Raw genomic sequence first — 17,398 nt, forward strand, 5'->3', positions numbered from 1 at the left:
CCCTACAAATGATCATCATTTTCTTTCTCTTTTTTTAATGATAAAACTCTAAGGATCATATCATTACCTTACTTCATCGTTAAAAAAAAAAAAAGCATTACAAGTCAATAAAAAGGAAAATTATACATTGTAATGCGTTTCTTTTGGTAGAAATTATTTCCATGTAGGTTATATTTTTTTTCCAAGAAAACTTAAATATTTTATAATGTAACTTTAGGAGTTTATATATACCTTTACACTAAAACTGTATTGCTAGAGGAGTCAGCCACAAAAGAGCCATTCTTAGTATCACAAAACAATTCAGTAGTTGAGAATTAAGATATTTCACAATTCACAGTCGCCATAAGAAACATACAAACTGAAACATTGTCTAATTTTTCACATGCAAGTGACCTTTGGTCAACTATGAGCTTCAACTTCTCATGAGAAAAGTAACCTTGATTATTGCTGTGAAATTCCCAACTTCAATTAATTTTAGCTCCTTCACTAAAGTTGATTTTTATTTTTATTTTAAAAAATACTCTTCTAATTAATTATTTATAAAAAAATATTATTTTTTGATGTATTTAGGTTTTTTTATTAAAAAATTGAAATCAAATGTATTGTCATCAATCATTGTGCAGGTAGAATTTGACAATGGAAGTAGTTCTTGTGCTCAACTTATGGGATCATGTGGTATCGAGGGCCACAGCTGTTGCACATGCTCCATGTACAAGAAAGCTGTGGACAGCATGTGGTTGGTATATGGAATTGAATTGTGGCGGTGTCGCATTTTATTTGAATTGACGATGGTTGGCAGTTCATTTGCATCGGACTCCCATCGATACGAAGTTATCGGAGGGTTAATCGGTCAATTTATAGCACTGTTTCCTACTCGTAAAGTTATAATGAGGTGAATTGGACCAAAAAAATAAAAAATAAATAAACCTATCAACCTCATGAGGTGGAATTATTATAAAAAAATCTAAACTTAAATTATTAATGATACTCGTCAAATTCTTTATCACTTCACAAAATCAGATCATAATATAATAAAAAAATAACAAATGCATATTATAAATTATGAATCTCATGATCATCAAAGTCGAACGTATCCTAAAATCAGATCATAATATGATAAAAGAATTAACAAATAGATATTGTAAATTATGAATGTCATTATTTATGACTCGATTTGATATAATCATATATATTATTAGGAAAAATATTGTTGATATTTATGTCAGCACTATATAATCCCGATTGGCATGCGAGGGAGTTATTCAAGATAGAGTGTGATTTCTCTATACTTATTTTCTATGCGAGATCAATGAGTCTCCCAAGTCGATCCATTCAATGCTTAAATTACTACTAAGTTTTACTCTTTTTATTCTCTTCTTTTAATTTAGTGTTAATGATATTTTTATGCTAACCTCGAGGAGAAATAATATCTTATAAAGAACGAATTGACTTTTAGTATTCCAGGAATATTCCACAAGTGAATAGATTCGTAATTGACCCAAACTATTTTATGATATTTTAAGAATATTTTTATGAATATTTTATAAGAAAATTAGTTCATAAAAGATAGTGCGACAACTCACTTGAGCCGCCTTTTGAGCATATATCTCTTGTGCAGTATTGGTCTTATATGACGTTGGTATAGCGAATGATGATTCTTGATTTTATATTTTCTATCACTTATTAATTTATTTTAAAATATTTAATTTTAAATTAATAGTAATGTGTTAATATGATATTTATAAATCAATCTATTTTTTTTTTAATGTAGGACTAAATCGAGTATTACAATGAATTATGAACTATAAAATCTAACAACTATTTACTTCTTTCTATTAAAAAGGTAAATAAATATGATATATATATATATATATATATATATATATATATATATATATATATATATATATATATATATATATATATATATATATATACTAGTTTAGAAACTTAAACATGAAAATACAATATGTCTTAAAATAAAAATAATTGTTTTGCTTCAATTTTTGGGTATATGAAAAAAAAGAATAGGAGGTTCGGTAATCCTTAATTTATCGAAAGCTTGATTCTCTTGCTATTTTTGACTAAAAAAATCAAAGTCATGTAAAAATATGAAAAGATATATCGTTAAAGATGGAGTCTACTAAGAAAAAAAAAAAACCCAATCGTTGTAAATAATTTAAAGTTAGAGCGAGTCCAAATAACAAATAAATTGATCATTTGGCCGACCAATTAATATGTTATGACGTAGATTCTACCAAATGGCTCACAAGCAACGGGTAAGAACAATAATAATTTGTTTACTACCGATAGCAGCCGGATGATGTTGGTGCATATAAATATAACATATATCTTAAAGATTTAATTGGGTGATCGTAAAAAGCAAATTTGGATTTATAAGTTCTCAATATCTCATCTCAAGTGCAAACCTTCGCATCTGAAAGAGACCTAATCATATAACTTTAATTAAACATTGGAATAATAATAATTTTCATGTGATATAATTTGATTGGATAACCATAAATCTCAAGAACTCAAGGTATCAAAATAATCATACTAATTTGATTGAATAATCGGTCTAATCTAGCTGCATTTCGTCGAGAATTTCAACATTAATGACTGTAGTTTGAGGTAATTTTTAATGACTATTATTGAAAAACTAAAAATATTATATTGAAAAACTAAAAATATAAGATTTTTTTTTTGAAAAAAATCATTCGGAAAAAAAAACTTGGATCACGAACTAAAAAAATACTTAAATTAAAATTAATAATAATTTATCAATTAAATCAAAAATATTATAAGTGTAACACCTTGATTAATTATATACAGAAGTGAGCAAAATTAAAATTTACTTATAAAGGTTTGATGAGTATTTTATTGTCAATATTGTTGATATAAATTATAATTGAGTTTGATAGATCGTTTGAATATTTTGAATCAGTAATTTTTACGCTCAAGGCGACTTTCAATATAAAAGTTTTACATAATACATCAAAATCTCAAAAATAAAAAAAAATCCTCTGTTACTTTGTTCTTTTCCCTCTTCTTCTATCTTCTTATTTTATTTTCTCTGTATTTTATGCCTTCATCGGTAAAGTTTTGGTTGCAGTGTGCTTTATATCGTGATCAATATCATCTACTTTCTTGATTGTTTATAGAGTTGTATGATAGTTGTATGATAGCTCAACTCTATACCAGCCTAAACTTATTTATCAAGTGGAGGGTGATTCATATATATTTAATAGGGCCTCATCTGATCATATTTGAACTGAGGATGCCTTTTTTATTTATTTTACCTGGATGAACAGGAACTATCTGTAATATGATTTTTAGGTAATATATTATTTTTTTTGTTTGGAGAGAAAACAAAAATAAATCATCTGCTTTCTTTTCTTTCTTTTGCCAAATTTAGGTGCCGCCATTCCACGAAACTGTCTCTTGATGTCAATTTCCTTCCTTTTTCTTGTTTAACTATGGTCCTGCGTGCTAGCTTTCTTTCTGTCACACATAAATTGCTCGAGCTGGCAGTCAGTTGTCATTCCTGGCTTCTTAAGCTTTCTCCACCCCCTTTTTTTATTTTCTTTTTTACTATAAAACATAATTGACATTAATTTCGGATGTTGATATTTAGGCTTGTTAATTATTATTTATTTTCTTTCGTTAGAGTTTTCTCTTCGTGATAGTCAACCTGTCACAGTCAAAATCCCCTTTTATTTCCTTTGGTTGGGTTGGGTTAAAAGGTCCAGCTTTTGCAATGGACATTCTCGGAATTTTTCTTTATATTTTTCACCATGATTTTAATTTTTTTATTTTTAAAAATAAATGATGAAGCTAAGATTCGAATTTTATATATAATCGAATTTTTATTTTTTTTATAATTCGATTAAAATTTTCAAGTGGAGATTTTTATTCCAAATCTCTCAAATTTGGCCAGAAGAATCAGTCCTTTTCTTTATTTAATTTATGCTTGTACTTTTTTTTTTGGGGTGAAAATTTTGGATTTTGGAATACTGTAGGAATTTTGTCAAGAAAAAAAAAAGCCTAAATTTTCAAGAGTGTTAAATAATGTGAAGTTTGGTAGATCTTGCGGTGCTTGTGGGGTGGCACAGCTCACCAATGTGTCGCCTTTGACTTCAGTGAAGGGGTTGATCTGATGAAGGAAAGGCTCTTTTTGGTATTTAAGGAGGTGCAGACCCCCTCCTCCTCTCTCCATTGGGACTTCCGCTCTTTCTCTCTGTTCTCAGATCTTCCTCTGCTTCGGCAGGATACCACTGTGTCTCGTCTCAGAAGGTAATGTGTTCGACCGATATGAAGTTTTGAGTTTGGTTCGATCGATAAATCTCTGTTGTTGATGGATTGTGCTGGCCCTTCTGGGTTTCTTTTCCGCGTTCTCAATCGTCGCCAGTTTCTGCATCTTGTGTGGATCTAGTTAGCATACCTTGGATGTCTTTTGTTTCAATTTTGTTTATTCACAGCTGCAGAATGAAGGGCGATCCTGAAATTAATCGGATTTGTTAGGAAGGGAATGCTAGGAACCGGATACGCGACTATCTCAACTTTTAGGGTTGTCATCTGTACGCATCGCAACACTTTCAGTGTAGATCTGTGCGTACGTTGAGGTCGTAGCAGCTGGGGTTATGTGGTTGGATCTTAATCGACTTAATTCTGCAGGGTTTCAGAATTTTCGATTTCCAGATTTGCATGGCTAATCTTTAGCTGCTTGAGTGGTTGATCTATCTTCCTGTCATGTGTTCTCAGGATCTTCTATTTAAGCTTTAGATCTTCATGATTATTTCCTTCCATGCCCTAAATTTTGACTTCTTTTCGGTTCTAACTCTATTGTTTAATTCTCTTCAAATTGGACGAAATTGTAGTTCTATTTACTTGGAATATTACGGTAGTTGCAGATCTGTAATTTTCACAATTTCTTGATTTATTCCTTTTATACATTTTAATGTCTTGAAGGGAATTAACGATATGAATGATTTAGATCTGGAAATGCTTGAATTTTCTGACTGCTTGTTACTGTCCATTTAATTGGTTCAGGCTATCTAGAACACAAATATGGTGAAGATTTGCTGCATTGGTGCCGGCTATGTCGGTGGCCCAACCATGGCTGTCATTGCTTTGAAATGCCCCTCCATCGAGGTGGTAGTTGTAGACATTTCTGTCACTCGCATCGCTGCATGGAACAGCGATCAGCTCCCGATCTATGAGCCAGGCCTTGAAGATGTCGTCAAGCAGTGCCGAGGGAGGAACCTCTTCTTTAGCACTGAGGTTGAGAAGCATGTCTGTGAGGCTGATATCATCTTCGTCTCGGTGAACACCCCAACCAAAACTCGTGGTCTTGGTGCAGGTAAGGCTGCTGATCTTACCTACTGGGAGAGTGCAGCTCGCATGATTGCCGATGTCTCAAAATCTGACAAGATCGTGGTCGAGAAGTCCACTGTCCCTGTTAAGACTGCTGAGGCTATCGAGAAGATCTTAACCCACAACAGCAAAGGCATCAACTACCAGATCCTCTCCAACCCAGAGTTCCTCGCAGAGGGTACGGCAATTCAGGACCTATTCAACCCTGACCGAGTCCTAATTGGAGGCAGGGAAACCCCGGAGGGCCAGAAGGCTGTCCAAGCACTGAAAGAAGTCTATGCCAATTGGGTCCCTGAGGATAGAATCATCACAACCAATCTGTGGTCTGCGGAACTCTCCAAGCTTGCTGCTAATGCCTTCTTAGCTCAGAGGATCTCATCGGTGAATGCCATTTCGGCACTCTGTGAGGCCACAGGAGCAAATGTGGCTGAGGTGGCCTATGCTGTTGGAAAGGACTCCAGGATCGGGCCGAAGTTCTTGAATGCAAGTGTTGGATTTGGTGGCTCCTGCTTCCAGAAGGACATCCTGAACTTGGTCTACATCTGCGAGTGCAATGGTCTCCCGGAGGTGGCCAACTATTGGAAGCAAGTTATCAAGATCAATGACTACCAAAAAAGCAGGTTTGTGAACCGTGTGGTCTCCTCCATGTTCAATACTGTGGCTGGAAAAAAGATTGCTGTACTTGGGTTTGCATTCAAGAAGGACACTGGAGACACAAGGGAGACTCCAGCCATTGATGTTTGCAAGGGCCTTTTGGGTGATAAGGCCAAGATTAGCATCTATGATCCCCAAGTGACCGAGGACCAGATCCAGCGTGATCTTGCGATGAACAAGTTTGACTGGGATCACCCTATCCACCTCCAGCCGATGAGCCCAACGGCTGTGAAGGAAGTGACTGTGACCTGGGATGCCTATGAGGCCACCAAGGGAGCACACGGGGTCTGCATCCTGACCGAGTGGGATGAGTTCAAGACACTGGACTACTCAAAGATCTACCAGAACATGCAGAAACCTGCTTTTGTCTTTGATGGACGCAATGTGGTGGACTCTGATAAGCTTAGGGAGATCGGTTTCATCGTTTACTCAATTGGGAAGCCATTGGATCCATGGCTGAAGGACATGCCTGCTGTGGCCTAAAAGCGAGAGGAATACATTAGATCATAAGGTTAAATTTAAGGTTTAGAACTGAAGACTTTCATAATATTTGTCTTTCTGGATTTTCTCTGATGGCCTATTGCTTTTCATTTTCTAGTTAGCCAGGGAATGCTGGTTGCATTGTTATCATGCCTCCAATCCTATTGTACTGTGTCGAGTGTCTTTTGTTGCATTATATGAAAGAACTGATACCTTTTTATCTCTTATACTTGATGTGTTCAATCCTGAAAGAAGAAGAATCATTGCTAGTTTCTTTTTCGGTTTCTGTAACTTAAATGTTCTGGTTTTCTTCCAATTTCTAACTTGATCTTGTTGTGGCTTTGAGTTCTATGACCTGGAATGTCTTTATGCATCAGTGTGTATGTAAATTAAGTTCATTCATTGTTGCACTTTTCTGTTTCCTTTCACCGTGAGGTTGCTTGTGAAGTGATTATTTTGTTTCATTCAACCAGAAGTTTCTGCCCATAGTTAATTGCTTTATGATCCTTCTTCGACCAAACAGTGAGATGACAGAGTGTCAAGCACAAAGCCTTCAGAGGATCCAATTCATCTTTCAGCATGCACAGTCAAGCAGTGTGACCATAAACTTGGTGCTGCAAAGTCCTGAACAAGCATCAGACTTCAGATCATGAGGGGTCAAATATATGCAATGTTAATCCCATATCTAATGTTGTTTGCTTGTAAGCCTGAACAAATCATGAATCGAAGAGAATCTTCTATCAATGATTCGAGAAATTGGATGAACTGCTGAACTGCATGATTAAATACATTTTTTTTAAATATATTAAATAATTTTAAAAAATATATATTAAGAATCTAAAATATTAAAACCAATTTAAAATATATATAAATGATAAAAAAATAATATCAAACAAATATTATAAACAGATAATTGAATCAGATCGATTAATACTATGATCTAGATTATTTTATGCTCATTAATTTATTATCATTATTTTTAACGTTGGCCACTTATCATCGTTAAAAACAAAACTACTGTTAGATTATTAAAATTTAAATCACTATATTAATTTTTTTAATTATAGAGATAAAATCGAATACTTATATTTTATATCGTGGAAGTCTCCAACATTATCCCTCAATCTTTCATCTATCATAACGTCAATAGCTCAGGTTGGGTTCGGTCAGTTCGGGCCCGAGTTGAGGGCCGACTCGGACTCAATTGGAGACAAAAAAATGTCTCTAATTGTAAAATATAATTTCATCGAAACCCCCGTAAAATGTAAAATTGCAAATTAGTTTTATTCCTGCAAAGCTGGAAGCCTTGCAATGAGCGCCAGCCCCCAATAAGATTGATAATTATTGTTAAGGCCCTCGACGGGGACCTTTTTGACAGATTGTTTCCAGCCAAGCTTCGGAGGGATGAATCCGATAAAGGCTTCCATTTGCCGATGGGATTGAAGAAAATGACAGCTAAATTTAGCTAACAACCTCGATCCTTAAGTCGCCGGATACGGGAATACTTCTTTGCCCTCTACCGTAGACTGCGAGCGGCGGAGGGGGGGGTGGGGGGATCTCTTCTTTGTTCTTGTTCGTCTACGAATTGACGAACTCCATTTTGTTGGGCGTGAATTCGGGTGAATTAAGGATCCGTTGATGGGGTGCTGTAATAGCATTAGTGGTGGCGATTCCAGCGCTAATCGGATCGTTCGATGGAGATCGACCGGCATCGTTGCCCTGAGAGACTCCAAACTGAGAGTATATTTCCTTCCTAATCTTTAATTTTGAACTAGATGCTTCGTTTATTGCCTTTAATCGAGTTGTTTCTTAGGATGCTTTGACAAGATTCTTCCGATTTCTCTCTTTTCGTATGCAAAGTCAATGCTTTGCAGAAATTTTCGCCAGCTTGTTTTGTGCTAATATAGGTGAGATTTCGGATTTTTTTCTTAATGTAATTGGGAATGCTCGATGCTCTCATGTCGATTATGTTTTCCTGGAACAAGGTTGACTTTGAGAGGAAAAGTATTTCTCGGATGTCCTTTATTTACCTAAAACTTACACGGATACATACGTAAAAGATTATATGAAGAAAGCCATATGTAGGAGATAGGAATCTTACTACATGTACTTTTGCACCTAATAACTTTTGTATTGTTTCTTTCTTTCTCATTAGTTGTTCCATACTGATACAAACTGAGTTATCTTTCTTCTACAGGCATTACCAAGTGAGGTCCTTGTGGTGGATAGTTTTGTTCGTACACTTGATTTAACGAACAACAAAATAAGTAAGTCAGGGTTTTTAAATTGTAATTGCGTCAATGAATTTATTGAAATTGTATTGATCTATCATGAATACTTTTATTCTTATAAAACCATACATATTAATATCTTAGCATCATGTTTGCATCTTTTAACCTCATTTTCTTGTTTATTCATTTTGCAAGAGATTCACATAATTTTGATAATTTCATGATGCATAGTTCAGGCACTTGCTGTCTGATTTATGTATGACAATAGATTGAAATCACATTAGATGGAAATTTTACGACATTGTTTCTAGAAGTCCTGAATGCATGTCAAGTTTCAATTAAGTGAAATGTACACAGTATATTTGTCTCAAAAAAAATAGTGTGCATGTCCATGCTAGCACATGTGGAATGACCATCATAAGGCTTCGTAAGTACATATTGTGGACTGATTTGATTTTGGGATCAGATCATATTCAACTTGTAATATTGGTTTTCTAAAACTACGGCATGCTTACCAAAGTAGTATTGTTTGGTGCTTTGGATGAGAAGTTTCTTTATGTCAAGTGTCTGGAGTATATCTCAATCTTTTTATCTATCTTATAACTTCTTTATTTATTCTATTTTATGCTACTTTTATCTTCAACTAAAACTAGGTCAAACACATTTCCTGTTTCCTTTGGCCTTTTTATTCTCACATCTTGTTGAAACATTGACCAAATCACAAATTTAAGATTTCGTTTATTCCTACTATTCTTGCTTTTAGAATGTTCCTCTCCAAGCTAGTAAAATGTACTATTAGCTCTTTGGTACATGGACATTTGTAGATTCACCAAATTGTGATCTACTTGATATGCTAGACCTGAAAATAATTGCACCACACTTAATTAAACTTAAACTGTGAAGGATTTAGCAACTTGGTTATGCTTTAAGAAAAATCAACTTTGTTACTCTCTCCAAGGAAAAATATCAATTTTGTTTGTCTGAATATTTAAATATGTAGTTCCTTTTAGAGTAGCAAAATTGTGCACCAAGGCATAAATTATTATATTGTGGTCTAGCTTATTGTAAATAGAAATAATTAACCATTGCTGCATTGCTAGACATCCTTAATCATTGCTGTGTAGGGAATGTTGTGAATGTTGTTTCTTTATGGTTGAATTGGTTTGTCATGGTTGTTAAATTTTACTAAACCAAGCTACCAAGTTGGAAAATCTAGTGCTGATGTAACATCCAAAATTTAGTTGTCTCATAGTCTTTCTTTTGCAGATGAGGTGACACCAGAAATCAGTAGATTGGTTAACATGCAGCGATTGGTGAGATCTTGAAGTTCTGGTTCTCATTTATTTTGTGCATTCATGTGATAATTTTGAGGCAGTAAAGTTTCCAACTTCCAGTTCTTATCCTGTTTTAAAACATTGAATGGTGTTCACCTGCAAAAAAGCCTTCCCTTGGCCTTTAAATACTTGTGTTTTTTCAGGTTTTGGCTGGTAATCTGATCGAAAGCCTTCCAACTACAATTGGGGTTCTTCAGTCTTTGAAGGTCCTCATACTCGATGGCAATCGGGTTACTAACTTGCCTGATGAATGTAATTATCTCTATTAGAGTTATAACATGATCTAAACGTAAATGACGAAATTCGTCTAGTGACTTAATATTCTATGCAATTTTAGGATATAGCCTATATGGTAAGTTCTTTTATGATTTTAAAATCAAAATATTCCTTGCTATCAGCTAGTTTGAGCCAGTCTTGTTTCAAAAATGTTTGTGGTTGTACTCATATTTGTTTCTCATTGTCAACTTTTTTTCCTTCTTTTTTGTACTAATGACCTTCTTTTTGGTATGCAGTGGGATCTCTTTACAGGCTTGAGAAGTTATCTATCACAGGGAATTCATTAACTTGCCTGCCTAAAAATATCGGGGATTTGTGTAATGTAAGTTTTCTCAATTAAGCTAATTCAATATATGACCTATAAGCAAGGATTGAAATATCATATCGTATCGGAGTTTTGACATTCGCTCCGTACGGTACAGTACAGTATACCAAACGGTATACCATTCGGTATATATATATATATAATAAAATAAAAATTCGGCGATGTCGCCTCTCTCTTCTCCCCAGGCGGGGCGACGTCACAGAAAAATGAGGCGACGTCGCCTATATATATATATATATATATAAGTAAAAAAAATCATATATATATATATATATATATAAGATTTTTTATATATAAATATTTTTATAAAAGGCGACGTTGCCCCGTGTGAGAGAAGGGAAAGGCGACGTCGCCTTTTATATATATATATATATATATACACACACACACACACACACATATATATATATATATATACACATACACACACACATATATATATATATACATATATATATATATACCGTCCGGTAACGAGCGGTTCGTGTACCGGTCTACTGACGGACCGGTACGTACCGCCCATACCGGGTGGTATTATTCGAAATTGAAAACCTTGCCTATAAGTATTTCTTCCAAGATGTGACCAGTAAGATAAGATGGTACTGAACTGCACGTACAAGATTTATAAGAAGAAAGCACACAATTGTACATAAAACTATACTGACCAATTATTTTTTATTTGTTTTCTTGGCAGTATCTTTTTAATCCTAGATCTTTTGGCTCTATGTTACTCCTGTTCCTCTGCCTTTAGTGTAATAAGAAACTTGATTGAAGATTATTCCATAGGGATCACTGCATTGGCATGTTATGAACTAAAGAATTACAGTTGTGAGGTCTATCAATTGCTTGATGGCTTGTTATATCAAATAGGAGTTGGTAAAGATAAAGCCAAAGGAAGCCAGTATCCTGAATCTTTACTATGGTAACAAAAACATGGACAAATTATTTTTTATATTATTTCTCTTTGTTCTCAAATGATTTATGTTGGCATCAATCTCAGGAATGATAAATTTCTAGTTGTAATCAAATAAATATAGATTGGAGTTGGCAGTTATGTAAAACTTAGGAAATAGAGCCTTGGGTTTGCTTCCATCTAGTTCTAGTAGGAAATTTGTTTCCATTATTGCTTGTATTGGTTACTGTGCTTGTAAAACTACTTAAATGTATCTGATAAATATAATTTTCTTTCACTTAGAAGTGGTGGCTTTTATTTTTTATTGCTTCTTCCTTTTATCTTACCTTGTTAGTGGGTTCTATTTTTGCAAACATCACTGTGCATGGAAATTTTATCCCTTTTTAATTATCCATCCAGGATTAAGCATAACCTTTTTGGAGTTGGTAAGAGTCTATGGAAAAGGATGCATTTCTTGTAATTGAGCTTTTCCATAGTTAGCACATCATCAATTGAAACACAACTTGTACTTATGCAGAAGATGCACCTAAATCTGTCTAAAAAAAAATTGAACATTAATGCAATATCAAATAAATTAGTGTAAATAGAACTAGTGTTCTATTCATCTGTAGCGAGGAGTGATACATGAAATCAGGTCCTTACACTAACTTGTAGGTTTTTCACTGATTAGATGTTTATGGTGTATAACAAGTAGCTCGGGCAAAGTCTTAGCCTCAAACTAACATTGTTCATTTTCTGCCACCTCTTCTCTTGTTTCCATGACTAGAAATAGGCACACCACATCTTTACTTTGGTCACATTTAACCTCAGGATAAGATTGTAGTGGGTCAACTCCTTGTTGATGTTAGCAAGCATACAATTCTGTTTCGAAATTTAACACAGTAGTTCTACAGCCATGGTTAGACCAACTATTTAGGTGCTATGATCGTGAAGATTTTTGTTGTCTAATGTTCGAGCATCTAAGTTTCTATAAATTGATGTGTCTTTAGTGCTTTATTCATTTCAGATATCCATCAAGCCACTGTGTTCGAGTGCATCTTTGAACCATTTATTGGCAGAAATTATTTAGTATGTTAGGTGTGGGTGCACTTACTTACATGTTGCAGATGATTCCAGCTATTGTTGCTAAATGTCTCGGATAATAAATTGAAGTCCCTTCCAGAATCAATTGGAGGCTGTGTTGCCCTCGAAGAATTGCAGGCAAATGGTAGTTTTCATTACTTACTGTTATTGATTTGCTCATTTTTATCAAATTTGTATATTTCATTTTTCATTGGATAGATTAATCATGCAGGTTTTTGCTCATGAAATTGAAGATGTAATTTGTCATTTTTGTTATAATTTAGTCTACATATTTTGCTGCTTATTGATTTATTTGGATTCCGATGCACTTGCCCCAATGTGATGGTTGGGCCTTTCGAAGACTGAAGGAGATTAGTATGCAATAGGAGTTCAATATTTACCTGCTATATGAACTTCCTCAGATACGAGAGTGATTATTTCTATCTGATTATCCTAGTATTGTTTATAAAACATTCTAAAACATGGTTGTATAAACTGTTTTTTTTTTAATGAGAAATTTACATTAACTGCTATTTGGCCTTTTTTGAAGGAAGAACTTTTGTTGCTGCAAACAACAAAATTCGCAAGCCACAAAAGATGTTACATTTTTTCCTTTTTTTGACAAATGACTATATTATCTTGATTATTTATCATTTTTAAATCCTTCATCTTGAAATCATTGTGAAACTGAAAAAATAAGGTTCAATATTCCTGGTTGGATGTACGGAATACTCATAGTTCTGGACTACAGGATACTTTTATCTGAAGCACATACTAGAGCTGAGGCATCCCATTGTAATAATTGAAGAATGCTTGGTTGGCAAAATCTTTGAAACAGGATCCAAATCATATTTGCTCCATCTTCAACCATCAATACCACATGGATTTGAGTAGCATGTCTATAATATACATCTATATCATACTGCCGTATCAGCACAAAGCTTTTTGATTGAGTGGTTTCTTGTATAGTGATAAAACTTGGATCAGATTGGTTGGTTGGACTGGAAAAACCAGGAAACAGATTCTCATCCACTTCAGTTCACTAATTAAGACCATTTGAGCCTAAAAAGACTGAAATGTCCTCAACTCTTTATTTGTTATGAAAGAGGTATCTGAATTTTTCCTATGGGCATTTGAGTCATTTTTATTGAGAAGAAAAATACTATTTATATCCATTACTTTCACATCTTCTCATTGTGTCTGCTGCTATTATACTTTTATCCTCTTATATATTTCTATTATAAGAAGATATTTCTACAATATTATTGTTATGTTTTTTTTCTTTACATAATACATAATTATATTTTATTTTAAAATATACTAGACCAACAATCCAACCAATTGACCCATCGGTTCAATTAATGAACTAGTGAACTGAAACTTGTCTGGATCAATGTTCAGTTCAGTCAAGTTCTGATAACTGGCCAATGCATTGTTGGAAAGTGTTTGTTTTATAATGTTGATCTCTTTTATAATGTAACAATTCTGCAGGTTCTATCTGCTTAAGTTACAAATTAGTTGGTTAACTTTCCAAACCGATATAACCTGTCAGCACTTATAAACCTGGTTCAACTTCACCAGGATTTTTTATTTGGAGTACTTAGGATAGACTAGTAAAATGTGTGCTTTTTCTTCAGTTCTAATCTTCTATTAGTAAAGGAGGCAACCATATCAAAATGTTTTCAGGCGACTTTAACCTCCGTTACATTTCATGCTTTACAGAATATGTTCTGTGAATTGCTTGCAGGCAACTTCATTGAAGAATTACCTCCTTCAGTCTGCAATCTCCTTCATTTGAAGTTCCTTTCTTTAAACAACAACACCATAAGGCAGGTATAAGATATTATGGCATAATTATGAGATTTCAGTGTATGGCATGTTTGGCATTGTATTGGAACTTCTAGAAACATTCTTTTCGACAATCTATTTTTTTTTTTTATATAGTTTTTGCTTTTTCCTCCATTGGACAATGCTTCCATTTACATATCTGCATATGCTTGGGCACATGCATGTTGCTGCATGTATATATCAGTCTTAATACACTGATTTAGGGTAGTTTTGGCAGCTTCCTCAGAATCTTCTAAAAGACTGCAAAGCTCTACAGAATGTTTCTCTTCATGACAATCCAATATCAATGGATCAGTTCCAGCAAGTTAGCACCCATAGCCTATGTTAATTGGTGCATTTATGATATTGAATTTCTTTATAAATGTTCTGATTGTGATGTAGATGAAAGGATTCGAAGAATTTGAAGCACGGAGAAAGAAGAAGTATGACAAGCAAATTGATTCAAATGTTATGATGAACTCCGCTGGACTGGATGAGGGTCTTGATTTACGATAATTATTTTATGGTAATGGTATGTATAAATCTCATCTTAGTTGCCTGTTTTATGAAGTTCTTTTATATTTAGTCTATGAAAATTTTATAGTTGACAATGATCCGCCCAAATAAACTTATGAATCTCTCAACTTCTTGCCAAGCGATTTCTGATTGATCAAATAGCTTTAAATATTTGTAGATTTTCTTTCATCCCATAGAAATTCTCTGTAGTATGTAGCTATATTCATGTTTATGTACTGATTGTTTATCAGGTAAACCACTTTATCAAAAAATAATGGATAGTTGTTTGATTACCATTCTTTAAAATTTAATTATTAGAATGAAATTGTAATATTCTTAACGACAGACTACTGCTATGAAGAAATCACATGTAATATTTTCATCCACATGCACCAAAAAATGTCATGTGACATTATTTTTTTTCTTTTTAAGAACTATTTTTTTTGTTACGTTAAACAACGTACAAAATGCTCATATATGTAGTTGAACCGAATCTGAGACTCATTAATTGTGCAGCATTGCACTCAACAGAAACAACTGTTGGATTATCTGTTGTCTATGATTGAGTTTACTTTAGAGAACTCTTTATGTACTATACACTTATGATAGATGAACCTTGAGTTATTTCAAGTTTGTTGTGGGGTAAATGCAATAATTTGTGCTTGGATTGCAGCATATTCAGATTACTGCAGTTGAATCCATTTGACTTTCTTATATGTTCATAATTTGAAATTTTCCGTTTAAACGCTGCTAACTGCAGATATTTTTGCTTGTGTATTATTTCTTCCTTGCCTTCTGTACTCCGCCTGCTCCTCAAGATGACAGAATGAGTTTCTAGTGCTATTCTTTGTGAATTAAAGCAAGTTTAGTTCTATAGGATTGACATTGAGAAGTCATCTGACCTAATCCCTTGTCCATCATGATCCCTCTGGTAAAATAAATTAATGAGAGAGAGAGAGAGAGAGAGAGAGTTGACAATAAATCTTATTTTGATTTGAGTTGTCCATTGGTTTTGCTTTATCTTTTGCTCATTTTTTTTTTTTTCCTTTGCAGTTCTTGCACCTAGTTCTAGACAGAAGACAAATAAGTGGCGCTGGAACAACATATGTGACGTGGAAAGCCCACCTTCTGTGCATTAGTCACTAAGCTCTGTCCTGTGCTATCATGCTTGCTTGGGCCTCGGAGGAACTCGACTCTCAAGTAAAGCTGTTTGGAAAGGAAAGTACCAGTCACCAGTTGTGTAAGAATTCTACTTATTTCATCGAGATGAAAATTCTTGTTTACAAATTGTAAGTTGTGCCTTTGCAAGGCGGATGATCAGAGTTTGAGCAATCCATATTGTTATTATTATCATCATCTCATCATCATCATCATCAACCCTTCTCAGAGAACCTCATATACTTGGTATTATTATTATTATTATTATTGTTATTTCTCAGACAACCTCCTATACTCTGACTGACTTAATTATTTTTACGACCTTCCATGAGGCATTCAATCAAAGTAGTTAAGTATGTGTTTAATTATCTAGCTAGCAGTTAGCATATTAGCTTTCTTACGAATGACAGTTCACTAAGATACTTTATATGTACATTAAAGTAGGCATGCTGTATACTAATAGATTTTGGTTGCTATATGCCTTATATCGTCTTCCTCTATTTCCGAGACTTGAACCAAACTATGATCTCTCATGCCCCCAAAGAGCAATCTGGTCTTCCTACCAATATTCAAATAAATAGCAAACTCTTAAACCTAAGAGATCTGGAACTGTTAAATGGCCAGAAGAATGAGTGCAGCTCAATACTGTGTCCCTTTTGATAAGAGACTACAACAACATATGAGGGTATATCATCACAATTTACCGAACGTATGAGCAAAAGAAAAGTAGGAAATAACAAGATTAAATCAAGAGAGAAAAGCCAATATAAGAAAGAAAAAAATTTAGAAGAAAAAGAGAGATCTGCTTCTTCTTTTTTCGTTTCTTTTCTTTTGTTTATTTTGGAAGGCTGAATACAGGTTCTTACAAAACATAAGCTGATCATACAAGGCAGTGAGGAACACATATACATGTCCAAATTTCTTGCTTGAATCTATATATTTGACATCTGCATCACTGTGTCTTCCCTCCAGACTGACTGTACCTTCTGTCTTCTCCTTTTACTTTGGATCAAGCCACAAAATACACCATTACCAGTATTACTGACTTCTAAAACCTGATTCTCGAGTGCTGATCCATTTACTTATTGAATCGGAACCATTAGCACAAAATATTTTAATCGAAGTCAATGATAGCATACATAAATATATATGTCGATAACTAATCATGTAACGAGATCTTGCAACTGGGTTGCTAAAATCAAATCGATTTAATAGACGTGCTTCCATAAAAACGTTTAGGCTCGTAAGC

The 17,398-nt window shown here is 34.0% G+C and overlaps 2 protein-coding genes across 2 annotated transcripts; both read left to right on the forward strand.

Annotated features, from left to right (window-relative positions):
* The first annotated feature begins 4,114 nt into the window (after positions 1-4,114).
* On the forward strand, positions 4,115-6,734 carry LOC103980185 (UDP-glucose 6-dehydrogenase 4). The gene is made up of 2 exons (XM_009396495.3): positions 4,115-4,293; positions 5,050-6,734. The coding sequence occupies exon 2, from the start codon at positions 5,068-5,070 to the stop codon at positions 6,508-6,510; it is 1,443 nt and encodes a 480-aa protein (XP_009394770.1). The 5' UTR covers positions 4,115-4,293; positions 5,050-5,067; the 3' UTR covers positions 6,511-6,734.
* A 1,233-nt stretch (positions 6,735-7,967) lies between these two features.
* LOC103980184 (plant intracellular Ras-group-related LRR protein 7) lies at positions 7,968-16,347 on the forward strand. Its single transcript, XM_009396492.3, has 10 exons — positions 7,968-8,247; positions 8,705-8,774; positions 10,005-10,051; positions 10,216-10,324; positions 10,585-10,670; positions 12,703-12,793; positions 14,396-14,481; positions 14,714-14,800; positions 14,878-15,007; positions 16,045-16,347. Exons 1-9 carry the CDS (start codon positions 8,146-8,148, stop codon positions 14,989-14,991), a joined length of 792 nt encoding a protein of 263 aa, XP_009394767.2. The 5' UTR covers positions 7,968-8,145; the 3' UTR covers positions 14,992-15,007; positions 16,045-16,347.
* The last annotated feature ends 1,051 nt before the right edge of the window (positions 16,348-17,398 follow it).

This window comes from Musa acuminata, chromosome BXJ2-4 (assembly GCF_036884655.1).
Source record: "Musa acuminata AAA Group cultivar baxijiao chromosome BXJ2-4, Cavendish_Baxijiao_AAA, whole genome shotgun sequence".
NCBI classification, from domain to species: Eukaryota; Viridiplantae; Streptophyta; class Magnoliopsida; order Zingiberales; family Musaceae; genus Musa; species Musa acuminata.